At 38.8% G+C, this 18,866-nt stretch overlaps 1 protein-coding gene across 3 annotated transcripts in view; it reads left to right on the top strand.

Annotated features, from left to right (window-relative positions):
- SHC3 (SHC adaptor protein 3) overlaps positions 1-18,866 on the top strand; it is a 176,927-nt gene that overhangs the window by 52,317 nt on the left and 105,744 nt on the right. For all 3 annotated transcript variants that reach the window (XM_056126739.1, XM_056126741.1, XM_056126740.1), the window contains one exon: positions 11,969-12,039. In XM_056126739.1, coding sequence (XP_055982714.1) covers positions 11,969-12,039 — 71 coding nt within the window. The remainder of the gene's footprint in view (positions 1-11,968; positions 12,040-18,866) is intronic.

Here is an 18,866-nt window from a genome sequence, read left to right as displayed (position 1 = left end):
ACATGGCTGACCCTGGTTTGATTTCTCCATCCCTCTCGGAGAGCCCGGCAAGCAACGGAGAGCATCCCGCCCACACAGCAGAGCCTGGCAAACTACCCGTGATGTATTCAATATGCCAAAAAAATACAGTAACAAGTCTCACAATGGAGACGTTACTGGTACCCGCTCGAGCAGATTGATGAACAACATGAGGACAGTGTCAGTGAGTATAGTCATTCTATGTCTATCCCTCTCTTTCTGAATCACATCACTTAGCATGATACTCTCCATAGCCTTCCACTTAAAAGAAATTTCATGACTTGATCTTTCCTAACAGCTACATAGTATTCCATTATGTAGATGTACCAAAGTTTCTTTAACCAGTCGTCTGTTCTCTGGCACTTTGGTTGTTTCCAGATTCTGGCTATTGTGAGCAGTGCTGCAATGAACATATAGGTGCAGATGTCATTTCTACTGCTTTTTTTTCTTTTACCCTCGAGATATATTCCCAGTATTGCTGGGTCAAATGGGAGCTCAATTTCTAGTTTTTAAGAAATGTCCATTTTGTTTTCCAAAAAGGTGAACCATTGTTGGCATTCCCACCAACAATGAAGGAGGGTTTCTGTCTCCCCACATTCACACGAACATTGGTTGCTTTTGTTTTTTTTGGATGTTTGCCAGTCTCTGTGGTGTGAGATAATATCTCATTGTTGTTTCGATCTTCATCTCCCCGATGATTAGTGATGAAGACCATTTTTTCATGTGTCTTTTGGCCATTTGAATTTCTTCTTTGAGAGTTTCTTTTCATTTCATCGCTCCATTTTCTGATGGGATTGGATGTTTTTTTCTTGTAGAGTTCAACTAATGCATTGTATATCCTTGATATTAAGCTTTTATCAGAAGGATATATCCTTCTTGATTCCATAGGCTGTCTTTGTATCCTGGTCACTGTATATTTTGAGGTGCAGAAGCTTCTTAGTTTAAGATAGTCCCATTTGTTAATCTTAACTTCTACTTGCTTGGTCAGTAGTGTTTCATCTTTGAAGATACCTTTAGCTTCAATGTTGTGGAGGGTTTTGCTGGCCTTTTCTTCAATATGTACCTATTTTTTGCCAAATGCTGAAACCAGTTGATGGAATTCAGTGATTCCGCATTAATCCTCATGGCATTTTCAGAACAGGTAACTCTTCACAGGGGATCCGGATATAACTTTGTATTTAGAGTCATTTGTATAAATACTGTATCATAAAGTAGAGGTCTAATTTTATTAAGTTTGAGGGTTTTTTTTGGGTGGAAAATATGAAAACTTTACTACTGAGTAACTGTATGATAAATAAGCAAACATATCACTGTATCACTGTCATCCTGTTGTTCATTGGTTGCCTTAAACAGGCCCCAGTAACGTCTCCTTCATCCTACCCCTGAGATTTTAAAAAGTGCCACATTCGAGGCTCTTTCAGGGTCAGGAGAATGAGATCCATCATTGTTACTGGTTTTTGGCATATTGAATACACCATGGGGAGTTTGCCAGACTCTGCCATGTGGGCAGGATACTTTTGGTAGTTTGCCAGGTTCTCCAGATTAAAAACTAGATAATAAGATGATGCGCGGCTGTGAATGCGGCCGTGCACTTCCGGGAGCAGGGTTTTATAGTCTCTGGGGTCTTGGCCGTTGATGGGATTACATGGCGCCGGGGGCAATTGGTGGGTGTAACGCCTACATACTGGAAGATGGGGGGTCTGGGTGGAGGAGGCCCCAGTCCCAATCCGAGCAGGCTTGGAGATCTATGCCCCAGGTCCAGCACACCTGGGTTCCTCTGCCCGTTCCTTCATGCATGATATGCAAAAATATCTTTGTAAAATGCCTAAACAATGCAGCTAACATCCAGAGAGAAAGGCATTATTGTTCCCTCAGTTTCCAGCTTCCTCTTTTTTACTGTGTCTTCATCTCTCCAAAGTGGACCCAGTGAACTAAGCGCCTTCATCTTCATACACCTTTGTTGGTCTCCTATCTTTGAATCTGGGCGACCCTATGACTTTCATTAGCCAGTAAAATGTGGAAGAAGTAGTGCCTTTCCTGGATACTCTGAGCTAACGTCTTTATTAAAAAAGTATCAGCTTTGGGAATCATGTTTGGGTCTATCCCAAGTATTTAAATGTTCATTTATTGATAAAATTTAAGTAGGGGGTCAAATTTTTGCTCTATATGGGTAATAAATAACAGATATTTTCATATACATTTTTGTGCACTTCTGCAAGAATGGAGTTCTACAAATAACATTTCTGGGTCAAAGGCAGCATATATCCATATTTATAAATAGTTGCAAATACTTTTCCAAAAACAGTTCACCAAATTACACTGGATATAAGAACCTGTGAGAGGGCCAATTTTTTCTTCTTGCTCACCTAATTTGGCCATTCTGCAGGGTAAAAAATCGACTCTCAGGTGATTATTTTAGGTTCTCTAATGATTACTCTTCACAGATGCTTTTTGGTCCCTTGCTCACTTCCTCCATAAATTTCCTGTTTGTTTCCTTGCCTGTTTTTGTCTGTAAAGTTGATGAGCTTTTTAAGGACTCAAAGAAACCTTTTGAGCACTTGGCCATTGACATTTTCTGTTCAATTTATTGCATTTCTCCATCATTTTTTTTCTTTCTGGGTCACACCCGGCGATGCTCAGGGGTTACTCCTGGCTTTGCACTCAGAAATTAGTCCTGGTGGTTCTTGGGGGACCATATGGGATGCTGGGAATCGAACCTGGGTCGGCCTCTTGCAAGGCAAACACCCTACCCACTGTGCTCCAGTCCCTCCATCATTTGTTTTTATATGTATATATTTCATGCCATTAGTCTTTTTCCTACAAAAGTTTATTCATTTTAAATAACTTGCTGATGTTTTTCAGGTTTAGGTCTTTTAACAGAAGTCTTGTTCTCAGTTTTTTAGAATACTTATAGAAGTTTGTTTCTAAGCTTTACCTCTTTAATCTTTTTGGGATTTGTTTTGTGTTAGAGGTATGGTGGGACCTTCATATTCCACACTGTATGAAACAAAGACCTTCCGCTAACATACACACCACAATGGAAAGGGCAATTTTGTGATATTTTTTCTCAAATGTTCAATAAATTATATCGCCATAGATCTTGACAATCTCATCTTTTCTACAGAACTCTCGTAGATGTGTAGGCCCTTGTATTCTGTTCCCATTCTAGTTCCTTGCATGATTTAAGTACTTTTTTTAAAATTTTATTTTTTAAAAAATTTTATTAATGAGACACCATGAGGTACAGTTGTAGACTTACAAATTTTTGTGCTTTGGTTTCAATTATACAATGACCTAATACCCATCCCTCCACCAGTGCCCATTTCCCACCACCACGGATCCCAGTATCCCTCCCATCCCCCATCCCCCCACCCCACCCTGCCTCTGTGATTTACGTACTTTTATGTAAACAACACATACTTTTCAATAGTCTGTTTTCTTTTTCTTCCGTGGGGTAGAAGTTGCTAGGGGGAAATTGGTGCCCTCCCCCTACCCACGTGCTTGAGGATTCAGGGGCCACTTCCAAAGATACTTGGTCCTATGTAGTTGATGGGTCAGTTCTCTGGTGACTCGGTGCTACTCAAGCTAGAACAAAATTAATTTTTCCTATCATCACTCCTGATGGTGCTGGAGATTGAACTCAGAGACTTTTATAGGCCAGGGATATGCAATAGCTTTTGAGCTATTTTTGTGCTTCCCAGTTTGTTTGTATTTTTATCTTCCTCCTGACTTTACTTGTGTTCTCTAGGACCTTCCTCTATGACGTTAACTCTGTTATTAAACTTTTAATTTCTGGGGAAGGAAATCCTGTTAGAACTTTCATTTGATTACAGTATAATTGTAGACTAATTTGACAGGGAATCAGTATGTTTTCATTATTAAATTTTCTACTCTGGAAATAGGGTATATCTTTGGGTATGTCCAGGTTTTTCTTGATTTGTTCATCCTTTATTAAAGTTTCTTCGAATTTGATCTTGCGCACAGATTACTTGAAAAAATATTTAGCCTCTTTATTGAAAGAAATCTCCCCCTTTCCTTTCCTGGTTTTTGTGAGAACTGCGTAACACACATGTTTACTTACAGTGCTTGCTAGGGTCTGTCACGGGGCTCCTACTGGGTTGCAGTGCTCACTGATGTCACACACACACTCTCCTAGTTGTCGTCCTTACACATATTCTTGTTGTGGTGCACACACACACACACACACACACACACACATACGAGTGTGCTTTCAGAGTGTTGTGCCTGGCTGCAAAGCTGTGCAAAGATCACACACTCTATTGCAGACCTTGGGGCCTTATGAGGCAGGCATTTAATTGTTATCCCCTATATTTCACATTTCTTGTTAAATTTATTTTATTTTTTTCAACTTGTTATTGTAAATAAAGTATTTCCCGTTATAGCTCATCTTCCTTTTTGTGTTTGTTTTGGGATCCCACCTGGGTGTACTTTTGACTTTTGACTTTTGACTCTGCTCTCCCCAGTCAGTTCTGGAGGTTCTTGGTGTTTGGAGAATCTGTAGGGTGTCAGGGATTGAACACAGGCTGGCCATGTGCAAGGCAAGCTCCCGAACCACTGTACTATATCTCTACAGTCCAGACTTGATTACCTTTGCTAGCATTTACCTGAATTAGAATCTGTCTTATATTTCCTGGTATAGTTGTTGTCACTTAAACTAACATGTATTTTTGTATGTACTGTGTTCAAGTCTTTCACTTTAATTGGGTGTAGTGGAGGGCTGACTATTCATGATGGCTGTGATAACTAGGTTACAAAGACCCCAAAGGTGTCTGGGCTTAATTCTGATGATTTGTGTTAGTTTTTTTCCTTTGTCTTTTCTTTGTGCATTTTCTGCTCATGCCCCCATCCTTTGTTTTGCTGGCTGAGTTATTTAGTCTGAAAGTCAGTTATCCTCTTCTTATTTTCAGTGGTTTGCAATTTTTTGCTTATGTACATAATGCAATATTTTCAGTACTAAACCTGCTTTCACAAAACTCAGAAGCCCTGGAATAATTCCTTCTTCTCTTAGCTTTTCTTGTATATCTGTATATTTAAGATATCCTGAGATTTTTGCCTCTCCATCATTGTAAAAATATATATTTAAACTTATGCCTCAATAAATATTAAAGCATAAGGTGTACCCATAGTTTCTATTGATTCTTTTTTAAAATAATTGTTGCTTTTAGCCCACATTCTTGTCTTTTTGTATTCATTGTTTTTCTGGAATATTCTTTCAGAGTGCCTGTGGGTGGATAGCTTTCTGAGTCCTCCTTTACCCTCCCACATGAACGCTAGTTTGGGTGGAAATGAGATTTTTTGGTTGAATACTGGGCTTCTTCTGACTTGGGAAGATGTTATTTGTCTCCTTACAATTGGGTCTGAGGAGAAATTTCCTTTGTAAGGAACCTGCTTTCTTTTTCCATCACTGAAGGCTCTTACCATGTTTCTCTTTTGATTCTTTTGTCTGAAAACTGAGCTTCTGTGTGCCTACAAGTGGATCTTTCCACCCCACATTTTTTCTTGAAATACAGAAACTTTGAAAACATGAAAACTCTTGTTTTCCTCCCACAGTAGATATTTTGTTCTTTAATTTTCAAATATTCCCTCTATGTTTTCCTTTTCTTTACATGAAATTCCCTTGAGGCAGATGCAGGAACTTTTGGATCTAAATTTTGAGGCTTTCTACTTTCTTATTTTTATTCTCTTATTTAGTTATTGTTTTAAGGCCACACCCTTCAGTGTTCAGTGCTTACTTCTGGTTCTGTACTCAGAGATCATTCCTGGCAGTGCTCAGAGGACCATATGTGATTCTGGGATTGCTTGGACCACAGCCTGCTGCATGCAGGTCAGCACCTTAGCCTCTGTACTTTCTCTCCAGCCCATACACTTCCTTTTGTGTTTCACTCTCTTTGGTGCTAGGAGGCTATCCTCAGTTCTGGGAGTTTTATGGGTTTGCTGGTCTAGCTTGTATTTTTTTTTTTTGCACATCTTTGGAGGTTATTGATTGACTGTTCTTTGTCCTTACATCCTCAATCGATAGATTTTTCTTTCTGCTTGTGAAAATTGGGTAGACGTGGGATTGAACACTCAAACTCTCCTTTCCAGTGGTGGGCAAAGCTCACCACTCAGAATACACTGGAGAAGAAAAAGCGTAGTATCTATCTATCTATCTACCTATCTATCTATCTATCTATCTATCTATCTATCTATCTATCTATCTATCCTTTAAGGGCCACGGCACCTCATTAAATGCAATAAATAATATCTGAAACAGACACCATGCTCATCGTTAAGGATAAAAAAGTTTAAATAGCAAATATAAGTTCTTTACAAGGTAATGTGTGTGGCACTTTTGTTGGAGTCCAAATAGTTTTTTTTAATGTAGGGGTACTGCTATTTATTCAGTCACTGATTAGCTGATTGAATTGGCATGAACTCCACCTTACTTTTATTTTTTTCATTTTTTATAATTTTATTTATTGAATCACCTTGAGAGCAGTTACAAAGCTTTCGGGTTTAAGACTCGGTCATACAATGAAACACCCGTACCTTCACCAGTGCCCATTCTCCACCCCCAAAAACCCCAGTATACCCTCATCCCACACCCTCGCCATACCTGTGGGGCATATGATTTCCTCATTACTCTCTCTCCACTTTGATTGCATTCAATATTTTGACACCAGACCCACCATTATTATTTGGGATTTTACCCCAACACTCAGATCTGTTGAAAAGGCAACGGTAGACAATTTGTTTTTTATTGCTGGTTATGAGTAACATATGATGTCACGTGGCTGCAGTAGTGGCCACACGATTTTGAAATTCCGAAATTTTAACAATTAAATCTGGAGGAATTTCTGCCAAAACATGCAGGGTCCTGAGATTTGTTCCTGAGTCTCTTGGATCATGATCGAGATTTGTTTCTGAGTCTCTGGGATCATGGCTGTCAGTTCGATCAGGAACCAGAGAGGCCATGCCTCCAATTATATAGCTGAGCTGGAGGTGGTTTGTGGGTGTGTCTCCCATATACCTTACTTTTGGCTGTTTACTTTCTTGGTGAACTTTGCCCCAAGTTTTTGGGGTCTGGCCAAAGGCACAGCAGCAATTTGGGGGTATCTGGAAGTCTGAAGGCACCATCAGGCTGCTGATACACTCGCCTCACAGGTACAGACTGACCTGCTGGTGGCACCATACTCCCCCAAATAGTTTTTGAGGGGTGAGGGAACATCACGAAGTAATTATTTTTGCTTTTTGAGTCATACCTGGAGATACACAGGGGTTATTCCTGGCTCTGCACTCAGCAATTACTCCTGGAAGTGCTTGGGGGACCATATGGGATGCTGGGAATCGAACCCAGGTCAGCCGCGTGCAAGGCAAATGCCCTACCTTCTGTGCTATGGCTCCAACCCCAACAACGTAGTTTTTAAAAGCTTTTAAAAGAAGGCACTAAGATTTGCAAAGTTGTTCAAAATAGAGTTTCTGGCATACAATGCCACCAACATTCCAACATTGATGCCCCCACCACTATGTACTTTTCCCCACCAGTGTTCCCATGTTTACTTCCATCCCCTAATCTAACTCCTTAACAGGAACATTTTTCCCCAAGCCTTCCTTAGATGTGCTTGGATCTCACTCTTGGCTCTGTGCACAGGGATCTCCCTACAGAGCCTTGAGGAATCCTATGTGGTTCCAGGTTTAAACTTGGATAAACTTTGTGTAAGGAATGTGCCATAGGGGTCCAATGGGCACGTTTTATTTTATTTTATTTATTTATTTTGCTTTTTGGGTCACACCTGGCGATGCACAGGGGTTACTCCCGGCTCTGTACTCAGAAGTTACTCAATGGCAGTGCTCAAGGGACCATATGGGATGCTGGGAATCGAACCCAGGTCGGCTGCATGCAAGTCAAACGCCCTACCCACTATGCTATCTCTCCAGCCCCAATAGGCACATTTTAAAGCTGACTAATGTAGTTCAGAGCTCATAATTACAGCGTTTTGGAGTCTGTGACTGAGGTATATACATATACCAAAGCTCTATATCGCTGATGTGCCTGAGGCCCTAGGCCCTTGTCCCTCTACTTCCTGCCCACGTCTTTTTATTTCCATCCTTCTTTCTTTCTTTCCTTGTTCTTATCATTTCTATACTCTTAGGGTCAAGGATAATCTAGGTATCCTCTGATATTTTACATCCCTTGTCCTGTTACTCTGTATACCACAGATAAGTGAGAGATCATTCTGTATTTGTCTTTGCTTCACTTAACAAAACAAATTATCTTCCAGTTTCAGTTACCCTCCAGTTCCATTCAAATTGCAGTGAATTGCATGATTTCATAGTTCCCTGTAACTGCACAGTATTTTATTTTGTATGTATATTACATTTTTGTCATCCACTCATCTGTTGTTGTTGGCTACTTGGGTTGATTTCATAGTCTAGTATTAATTTAAAAATTCTTAGAAAAGAATAGAAGCAAGGGACATAGTAATTGACTAAAGAGGTGTAATGGGATAAAATTCAGGTAAAGGTTTATTCAGAAAAGGAATCCAATATATCTGGGACATCAGTTTGGGAAGAAATGGATGACTTTTTTAATCAGTGGAATGTATATAAATAACATCGGGAGACTGAGAGTTATAACTCAATCTATGTCCTATGGAAGAATTATAAACATTTAAAAGATAAATAAAAAGCATTAAATAAGATAGTTGAATAAGTGAATACAAAAAGCTAAATATATAAAATTAAAATAAAATTTAGGAGACTGTTTCTAAAGATTATCCCATGAAAAATTAAATGTGATTGTATGTGATTAGAGTAATTATGATATCACTACAGTAATGGTTTGTGTTAGATAAAATGTTGAAGCTATTGAAGAAAAAAGCAATTTAATAGGAGATTAACATTCCATTAACTTGTGACAGATACATAAGGAACCTCATAGAAGAGTGGGCTAAAGACATCAAGTCAACAGAAAAGTAGAAATACAAGTAGCTAATAAACAGGGAGAAAAATCATGTAAACTTATTCGATATGAGGAAAATGTAAATTCAAGCAAAAATTAGATACTTTTGTGTATAGGAAGGAAAAATTCCAGAGATTGATCTTAATCATATTTTTATGGACAGAGAGAAATAAACTTACTTAGATACGGATGGTGAGGTCCTTTGAGGAATTGCATCGTTGGTTGTGGGATTTATGTACTTATGCACTATGTGAATATGGTGGCAACCATATTACTGTGGTATTCACAGGTGTGTGAATAGAATTAGTTGTGAGTTTATCATAAGCTTATCAGCTTGTGGTGGTACACATTCATATAGCACTGCAACATAGTAGTAACCATATCACTTGCTGATGGCATTGGCAGTTGATTTCATAGAACTCAGTGAGAGTAGTGAAGTATTAACATGACTGTGTCATGGTGTCTACATAACAATGTGGGCCATGGAATTTCATAGCTTTCTCTTACTTTTGTTGGTGGTGTTTACATAACCAACAATCACAGTGTTTGTATACAGAGTTCATATATACAACTTTTGGGGTCTTGGTGGTTGTATTTGTTACATTGGTAATTCACACAATTCTAGCTGGTGGAGGTGTTTATATCACCCTGTGACATATGTCAAGGTATTGACATCATTATGCAGCTTGGTGGTATTTATGCAACTCTGCAACATTGGTGTTTGCATTGTGCACAACATATTCCCTTTATGATGATGAATTCATTAAACTATGATTTTTTTTCATGGTAGTTACATAATTGCAACAGTAGTTTAGAAATGACAGGATCAAAATGGTGCTGCAGTGTCAGTTGTGGTAATTACATTACCCTATGGTGCCAGTAATAGTAGTCATATAATCCTTGGTATTAGTTCTGGTATTTACATAACCCTATAATATTAGTTATGGTGGTCATATAATCCAATAGTATAGGTCCTGGTATAGTTTAATGGTGATGGTGATATTCCCATAACCACATTATTAGTTATCTTCACATAGCTTTGTGACACTGTACTGGACACCTATGTATCTGTTACTTGGTGTTGTTTACATACACATAATTTGCAACTGTTGTAGTGCATTAATGTCATCTTTTGACATTGTTACTGGTACTATTCCTAAAACTCTTGAGTTTGATCATGTTGTTCACATATATTCTTTGCACAGTGCCAGTTTTGCTCACCATATAGCTTGTGAAGTTCATCTTAGTTTTCACCTAATTGTAACTCAATGGTCATTTTTCATTGAGTTCTGAAGCTGACCCTACTTGTCCCAGAGCTATGATGCTGATGTGGTGTTCAGGTCATTCTCTGATGCTTTTGATGATATTTATTAGTGATCATGGGTCTCATATCACTACAGTTTTGTTGGAGGTGGTCACTTGTGACCGAGTTCATGGTATTCACATAACTTGGTGACTGATGATGGTATTTGTGTAGTTCTGTGACTTTGGTGGTAATTGCAAGGTCCTGGTTTTCACATGAGCCTGTAATCACAGAACAATGTGCAGTGTTAGTGGTTGTATAATTCGTACTACTCGTTGGTCATAGAATGCACATATATGATGATGTTGTCACATCCTGGAGATTATTCAATGTAGCCATGTAGTGGTCAAAGAGTAATAGTAACATTTATAAGTGTGGAGAGTTATGTTGAAAGAACTTTAAAATTTGCTGTAAGTTACACAGCAGATATAACAAACTCAGACTCAAATTCAAATCAAGTTTTTGATACTAGTCTGCAAAATCTCTTCCTACTCAACTGACAATTAAAGTCATCAGCATAAAACATGTGTACACTCAATCTCTCTAAAGATTGAGAACACCATTATTGTATCTGTCAATGAAGCTGTTTATGCATAGATTTAGCTACTTTCTTATATTCACACATGTTTTCATTTGTCTAATTGATAGACAATGACCTCAAATTTGGAATAAAAATCGTACTTCTAAAAATCTGTTAAATAATGCCTAAGAAGACTTTCTGATATCCAGGAGGAAAAAAACAGCTTTTAAACTATTACCCACACCCTGTGTTGCCTGTTGCTCTAGGTTTGCCAGGGCCACACATAGTAGTGTGTGGTGTTTGGAGCTGAAAATCAAGCCCAGGGCCTTTCATCTGCCCTATATGCCACTTGAGCTGTATTCCTGGTGCATAAAGCATTTTGAGAGAGATCTAGTTTATTTATGAAACCTAGAGATTAATTTATTAAATAATAGTTTCATGTTGTTTCATAGTGTTTTTAAATTTTTCTTCTAAAGCTGTAAACCTTTAGATGCCTAATAAAACATTAGAAGTATGACTTTTGAAATGACAAAGTTTGGCTGGTATTTACATGGCAGACATATGCTAAAATCATCCTTGAATACTGCATTAAATATTTCTGTATTAAAAAAAGTCTATAAGTTCTACTTGAATAAAATTTTAACGTTTTTATAAATAAAATGAAAATTTGGGTCTCAGAAAAGTTAACTGTAGTTTCATCTAAACACTCAGGATGTTTTTTGAGTGATTGGGTATGAGAGGTTTTCTCAAAAAGGTCTCAGGAAGTTCGAGAGTTCCACCAGTGATTCTTGGTCAAGTTGATTCAATGCAAGAGCTAGAGAGTGTGATGCTGTTCCGGTCTTGCACTTCTGGGGATACCCAGACCACCCTAGCAGTGATGGGGGCCTCTAGGGCTACATGTGCTTATGCTTGGGGAGGGTGATGTGGTGCTGGGAATTGAACTGGGTCAGCATGCACCCTAACCACCATACTGTATCCCAGTCCTTAGGATATTTTCTTATGGCTATAAGTAATGAAAGGCTGCTACAGAAACAAAGTATCACCATGAACATAGAATTAAGATGTGATTTAAGAAATGTGTGTGGCTTCCAAAAATGCACTTGTAGTTAAGAATAGTGTCTTCAGGCCGTTGGGGCTCATAATTTCCATTCTTTTCTCTCTACAGTACTTGGGGTGCATTGAAGTTCTACGTTCAATGAGGTCTCTTGACTTCAGCACAAGAACACAAATTACCAGGTAAGCACTCTTGAATGAACTGTGATTTAACTTTAACTTTAACTTTGTGATTTAACAGACGTTAACAGACGAGAAATTTCCAGAGTGAGGGACTGTCCCTTGATTGTTGGTGATAGGGAGTCAGAACTCATTGTTTTTAAAAGGCTTTTGTGTTCCTCATGCTTGTGGCAAGTTTCTCTTGACAAAAATACCCTGAAGGACATACTACACTACCAAGCTCTTTTATTATTAACCTGCAGAAATTATTATAACCAGAAATGGAGTGGTTATGTTTGCTCTTTAATACATGAAATCTAATATCAAGCTGCTACTTTAAAATGTACTTAACTGCATTATTCTTTTTAAACAGAAAATCAAAATCAGGAGGGATTTTACAACACTACACTCATGATACAATTCTTGGTGTTAGAAGTAGAAATATGCACAGTAGTAATTTAGAAAGCAGACCCAATTCTTTTTTTTTTCTTTTTTAAAATTTCACTGAATCACCGTGAGATAGTTACAAGCTTTCATGTTTGTGTTACAATCACACAACGATCAAACACCCATCCCTCACCAGTTCACATTCCCCACCACCATTATCCCCGGTATTCCCCCTTTCGCACCCTCCCCCTGCCTCCATGGAAAATCATATTCCCCATACTCTCTCTCTACTTTTGGGCATTATAGCAGACCCAATTCTTAAGGGTACATGATTTTGAGCAGGGTTATGTTCTCCTTCATCAGCTAGATTCTAAAATTATTTATGAATAACCTTTTACTTAAGTACTGTTTTAATGAAAATTCAATTAGTAGACTCCATGGGATCAAGGAGTTCTGGGGATTGAACCCAGGCCTTCTGCTGAAGTGCATGCACTCAGCCTGTTGAGTTATCTCTCTGGCTACATTTTTATGTAATAGCTACATTTTTATGAAATAGCTACATTTTTATGGATAGTGACCTGAAGTTGTTTGACAGTTATGAAATGCTTAATGTAAATAATGATCCTGGAAAATACCTTCTGTTAATTTCACTCAGATTGTTCTTTACATTAACAAACCTAAGTCAAAATATTGACCCTTAGAGGGTAATTATTTAAGGTTAATAGCTGCTACTTGATATACCTACCTTAATTCTATGTTTTATATTTTGTTTTGGTTTTGGGACCTCACTTAACTGTCTTCAGGGCTTAATCTTGGCTCTGTGTTCAGGGATCACTCCTGGTTGTGGTAGGGGTCCCATATATAGTGCTGTATATTAAACCTGGGTCGGCCATATGCTTGGCAAGTGCCTTACCTATTATCTCTCTGGCCCCTAAATTCTATGTTTTAAGGCCCACCTTTTCCTCCTCTCTGAAATTCGTGTTAAAAAACTGTTGATGTTTAATTTCTCGCAAGGTACGCATGGTGGAGATATATCAATAAAGTATTAAACATAAGGAAGAACTCTCCACATAATTTTAGAAAATGGTTTATTAAAACTGCCAACAAAAGGGACTATATAATTTTAAGAACACTTAAAAGAATAGATTACAAAGTTCCTGTTATTGCAGCTTTGTAATGTGCTTGTCAAGGTGACAGAACGTTAGTGCAGGGGAGGGGGGGCTGGGAGACGGAGTATGGTGGAGGGAAGTTGAGACTGGAGGTGGGATTGGTGTTGAAATATTATATGTCTAAAGTTCAACTATCAATAACTTTTTAAGTTACGGTTCTTTAACTAAATAAAAATTATTTTAAAAAAGAATAAATTAAACATTTCTTAGTCAATCTTTTAGTTATCTTACCCATAAGGAGTCAGGCGCATTAGAGTATTTGTGGACAAAGCACTTGCCATGTCCCTGAGTTTTCAGAAATAAATGACACTTCATTTTCTTGTGTGTGCAGAACTTTGTGAAGAGAACCGTGGGCTGTTTCTGGTGAATTTTCTTTAAGATACTGGGATTATAAGAAATTTAATGCCATTTAAATCCCCAAATGTGTTTCTTGAGCATTTCATGTTAGATATATACAGATGTTCTGTGACCAATGTAGGCTGTTCTGCTTTATTAAACCTCCCAGTTTTGGGAAGAAGACACAAATACAAATGACTGTTGGCTATGCAAAGAGCTCAAACAAGGTCTACTCTTTGGGAATGGCAGGTTGGGAATAACGAGGAATCCCAGTGCTCCCTTAATAAGGTTGTTGACACTCTAAAGGGTGGACCCCACCTAGGCAAAAGCAGTAACATGGTGAAGAAAGGTGAGGAAGAGCCATTAATAATTTCGGATATCCGGATCTCTTTCTTTTATTCTCCTACATTTAGATTTAAATTAACCAATCTGTTCTTTCGGTGGGCCGAAAGAACACCCTTCTTAGTTAGATTCAGGAAACTTGGTGTTGGATTATAGTTGTATCAAAATTAACTTGAATTTATTTGAAAACTTTTAAAAACTGCTTGTCTTTAAGTATTTTCTTTCACCATTTTTCCCCTTGAATTATTTCTTATTTTAGTTAGTAGCCAAAGACTGCATGCAGACAACTGTTAGACATATGGATGTTAGGAAAGAAAAGTCAGGAGAGTCATAACCAGCAATATGGTGTACATGTGGAGCTCTTAAGGCCTCCATGGGGATGAAATGGTCCTTATTAAATTTTTTATACTATGCTCTACCACCATGGTTTATACATTCAGGAATCTTTGAAAACTGAGGGAAAACTGATGCTGTAATCAGGGATATTATACAGGCTTCTGGATATGATTTTTTTTTGTAAAAAAAATTCTCACAAGCAAATAACCATTCCTAACTCATTTTCTCCATTATTTTCTGTTTTGGGCATAACTTTTTCTTGGAAGTTATGCCAATTAAACCAAGTGTCCCTTTGTCATGGTTGGCTTAATTTTGAGCTGTCTTTATGTCTGAGTTTAGATTGATTATGGTGCTTTCAGGAGTATCACCTATGGAATCTTCCTTTCAAACAATTCAAATACTGTCATTGGTTATATACTTAGTTGCAACAGTACCTGTTAGAACCTTGATTTCTTAGCACTTTGGGTAAAGATGCTGGTCCTGCATTCAGACTAATCAGTGTCTTCCTTTTAGAGGAATTGCCCTATCTGAAGGTCTAGCTTTGCAATTCCTACCTTGATCTGCACTTCTGTTATCGGTTCAAAGCCAGTACCCAACTCAATGACTGTGGTAAATGAAAGACTTTCTACACATGGTCTCCACAGGGTAAATTTGACTGAAAGACAACTCAGTTAAGTGTTAGTTCTTATCTCCATGTCCAGCATAGTGAACACACTCTCCAGTGTTCAAAAGAGCTATCTGCAAGTTTGGGAACAGTTGAAGTCGTATACATGGTGGTTCTTGTAGTCAATACTTCTCAGATCAATCTGCCATGAATACAGAGGAGACATGAGGGGTGTGACAAAGTCACCTGTAAATCCTGTAACCAGGATACATGCAGAAAAAGAAATAACTTCTACAGACTGTGCCCTTGTTCTCTAATTTTGCATGAAGATACAGGGGAAGCATCCATTGTCCTCTGTCCAGTGTAGTTCTGGAACATGGCATCTATCACCACAACCATGACTTACACCCACCCCTTGTAGATTCACAACACTGCAATGGTAAAAGAAATCAAAAATCCTCTTTCAGATGACCCTGAGCTTGTCTAGTTTTGGGTTTCTCAAACTTTTTTTAGAGCACTGTTTTCCCTTATCCTTAACTGCTATCACTATTTACTGGTCTGCGAAACCCCCTGGGAAAAGACCTTTCTTCCTGAATGAACTCAACACTATTCTTCACAATCCCAAAGTGTTGTGAGAGAGAAATTCAGGTTTGTGTCATCCTGGAATATGTGGGGACCTCAACAGAAGAATCTGTCCTTTTCCTCTGAGTTTTGCAATTGAATTTCCACACAAAGTGATGGAAGCTAAAACACCAAGTACCCACTTTTCCAGTGATTGCTTGATCTTGGTATGGGCCTGAGAGTCATGACCCCTCTGTAGACACACCATGCATCTTCCTGAAATTCTTCTCTGGCAGCTACTCCCAAATATGTTTTAGGGAAGACTTGTGGTCCTGCATTTTCTGAAGTGGATCCATGGCAATAGATAGTAGATTTGAGAATCATGCTCACAAGCATAGAACTTAGTGAACAACTCTCTTGAACATGATGGTATCCTAACGTGCCCTTGTTCATTAGATCATAATGATCTGATTTCCTTTTGCCTCTCATTTGATTTCCTCATCTGATTATTTTTCTTTATTATTTTAAGTTCCATAATTGCAAAGCATCTTATGCCATTTTTAGAACTTGGAAGTCTAAAAATTTATATAGAATTAAGGCAAGAGCATTAAAGCTGATGTCCTCTCCATTGGTACATGAAATGTCACAAATACAGTCTAATTCTGAATGATTATGCTAACTCCTAGAAATGCTTGGATTCGTCAGATGATAGCCAGGTGTGCGTTTCATCGATGTCAATAGATATATAATCAGGCTCTGTCTGGCTTAGCTACACTCCCGGGGTTGTACCAGATAGATTTATAATATTTCATCCAGGGCCAGCAATTCTTTTTCTGAATCACAGAGTGAAGAACTGAATATAGCTTAGGATTTTTCTGTTTTGTTTTGTGTTTTAATCTCCCAAGTTTTGAAAATCTTGTCATTTCAATAGGCTCTGAAGTCCATGGTGTTGCCTCGGCCTTTCTTGACAGTGTCCTGCCGATGTAAGCAATCCCTATCACCCACTTTGTGGGCACAATTCTGAAGTTCTGCTTCAGAATTGGTGATGTTGAAAGTTCTTCAGAAACATTCATAAAATACAGTTGGCTTGAAAAGAAAACCCAAAACAAAATTCATACCTGGATATGCTCAGGGCTTACTTCTGACTCTGTGCTCTTCGAAGACTCAGGATAATATGGGATGCTTGGAATTAAAACCAGGTTGACTACATGCAAGGCAAATACCTTACCAAATACCGTTGTACTGAAGCTCCAGCCTCTTAGTTAGATGTTATAAGTGAGATGCACTGTTATTGACGAGAATAGTTCCTTGTAATTATGTTTTAAGTTTTAACAAAATAGCAAGAATGCAGCAGTGCTATAGAAGAAGGGGCCTGAGACCTATAGTGTGTGTGTGTGTGTGTGTGTGTGTGTGTGTGTGTGTGTTTGGGTAACTTTGTCTATAAAGAAAACTGTGAACAGAATTGGAAGGCAGGCTGGTTGAGAGGGACTCTTCATTGACCCTACGCATAAAAGGGTCCACCTGCAGTTTCAAGAAAGGGAAGCCAGATGACCTCAGCTCAGCTCTTCAACTTTCTCCACCCTCTCTTCTCTGAGTCGACATGAAGGCTTAAGGACACTCACTTCTCCTGTCACATCTGGCTTCCAACATTCTAGAAACGGGCTCCAAAGCTGTCAAGGTAAAGATTTCTCCACACAATCCTTCAGTTGCATCAAGTCTCTGAGTCCTTGTCTGTGCCTTTCATCTTAGCTCTGGTACATTTCCTCTGTGTGTAATTCCCCAAGACACTGTGGCCCAGGTGAACTTGAGAGGGACCAACAGGCTGCTGAGTGCCCTTCACCTACTCACTTCACCAGGCCTGACTATCATCTCAAACGTTTCTGTGTCCCATAACCATTTCATCACAAACTCATTTGGGGATTGGAACAATGTATATGGCGTGCTTGGGGAAATGGCTACACTTACTAACAAGATGTCTATGTTGTTTATAGAGACTTTGCCATCTTTGGGGGTGCGTGAGGGGTTCTGGTGGCAGAAGGTGGACACCACGGAAGAAGCCCAGGTAAGGCACTCAATCCCTCACCCACTGGGAGAACCATGAATAGCTCCACAGAATAGCTCCAGGTCCAATTGCACCACCCTGTCCAGTGGAATGATGGACACAGCTAGGATGGGTGGGGCCCTGGTCACCTTCTGTTCAGATTTAGGATAATTGTTTCCTGTTGGCAAACAGTGGCATAAACACTATCTCCATACAAATGGGCAGTACTGACCCTGTCATTTTCTCATTCTTCAAGCACAATTCTGAAGACTCAGTAACTGAAAATATGACTCACCTCAGTGCTATTCCTGTGTGCACTCTGGCACCTGGCATATGCCAGAGGAAACAAGATTGACTTTTGCTCAGGGCTACTTTGAGATCATTTAGTTAGTTTATTTTTGCTTGTTTCAAGTAATTCCCTGACAGTGGGATTACTTCTGGCTTTGTGCTCAGGAATCATGTGGAGCTGGGGATCAAATCTGGGTCAACTGCATGCAAGACAAGTGACCTACCCATTATACTATTTCTCCGGCCATGTAATTTTATGATTAAGCTTCCTGGTGACGATAGTTTAGAATTTTTTTTAAAAAGGTATACTTTAAGAGCAGAAAAGTATTCCTCTAATGTTGATGTAGGTTCTATGTGTCAGGAAAAGGAGCAAACATGCAAAAATATTTCCAGTGGGAACCATTAGCCATCAGGTTTGTGTATTCAGTGTTTGGAGGAGTAGCTTGTGATTTTAGCCTTTGGAGCTCATTCTAAACTTATCTTCTCTAAATATGTTTCGCAGACTGAGCCTCTTGATGTACCAGAGGGGCACAAAGTTAGATGTTTGATGTGAGAAGTGAATAGGCACTTACAGTGATGTGGTTTTAAGTTTCAATAAAATAGCAAGCGCCGGAGCGATAATCCAGCGGGGAGGGAATTTGCCTCGCATGTAGCCAACCCGGGTTTGATCTCCGGCATCCCAGATGACCCAAAAAACAAAAACAAACAGACAAACAGAAAACACCAAAAAGCAAAAAAACCAAAATAGCAGGAACGCAGCATTGATATCGAAGGTTAAAGAAGCAGA

Source organism: Sorex fumeus, unplaced genomic scaffold (genome assembly GCF_029834395.1).
Source record: "Sorex fumeus unplaced genomic scaffold, SorFum_2.1 ptg000063l, whole genome shotgun sequence".
In the NCBI taxonomy this organism is placed as follows: Eukaryota; Metazoa; Chordata; class Mammalia; order Eulipotyphla; family Soricidae; genus Sorex; species Sorex fumeus.
The sequence above is the reverse complement of the archived record's forward strand: the minus strand, read 5'-3'. Positions and strand labels throughout refer to the sequence as shown.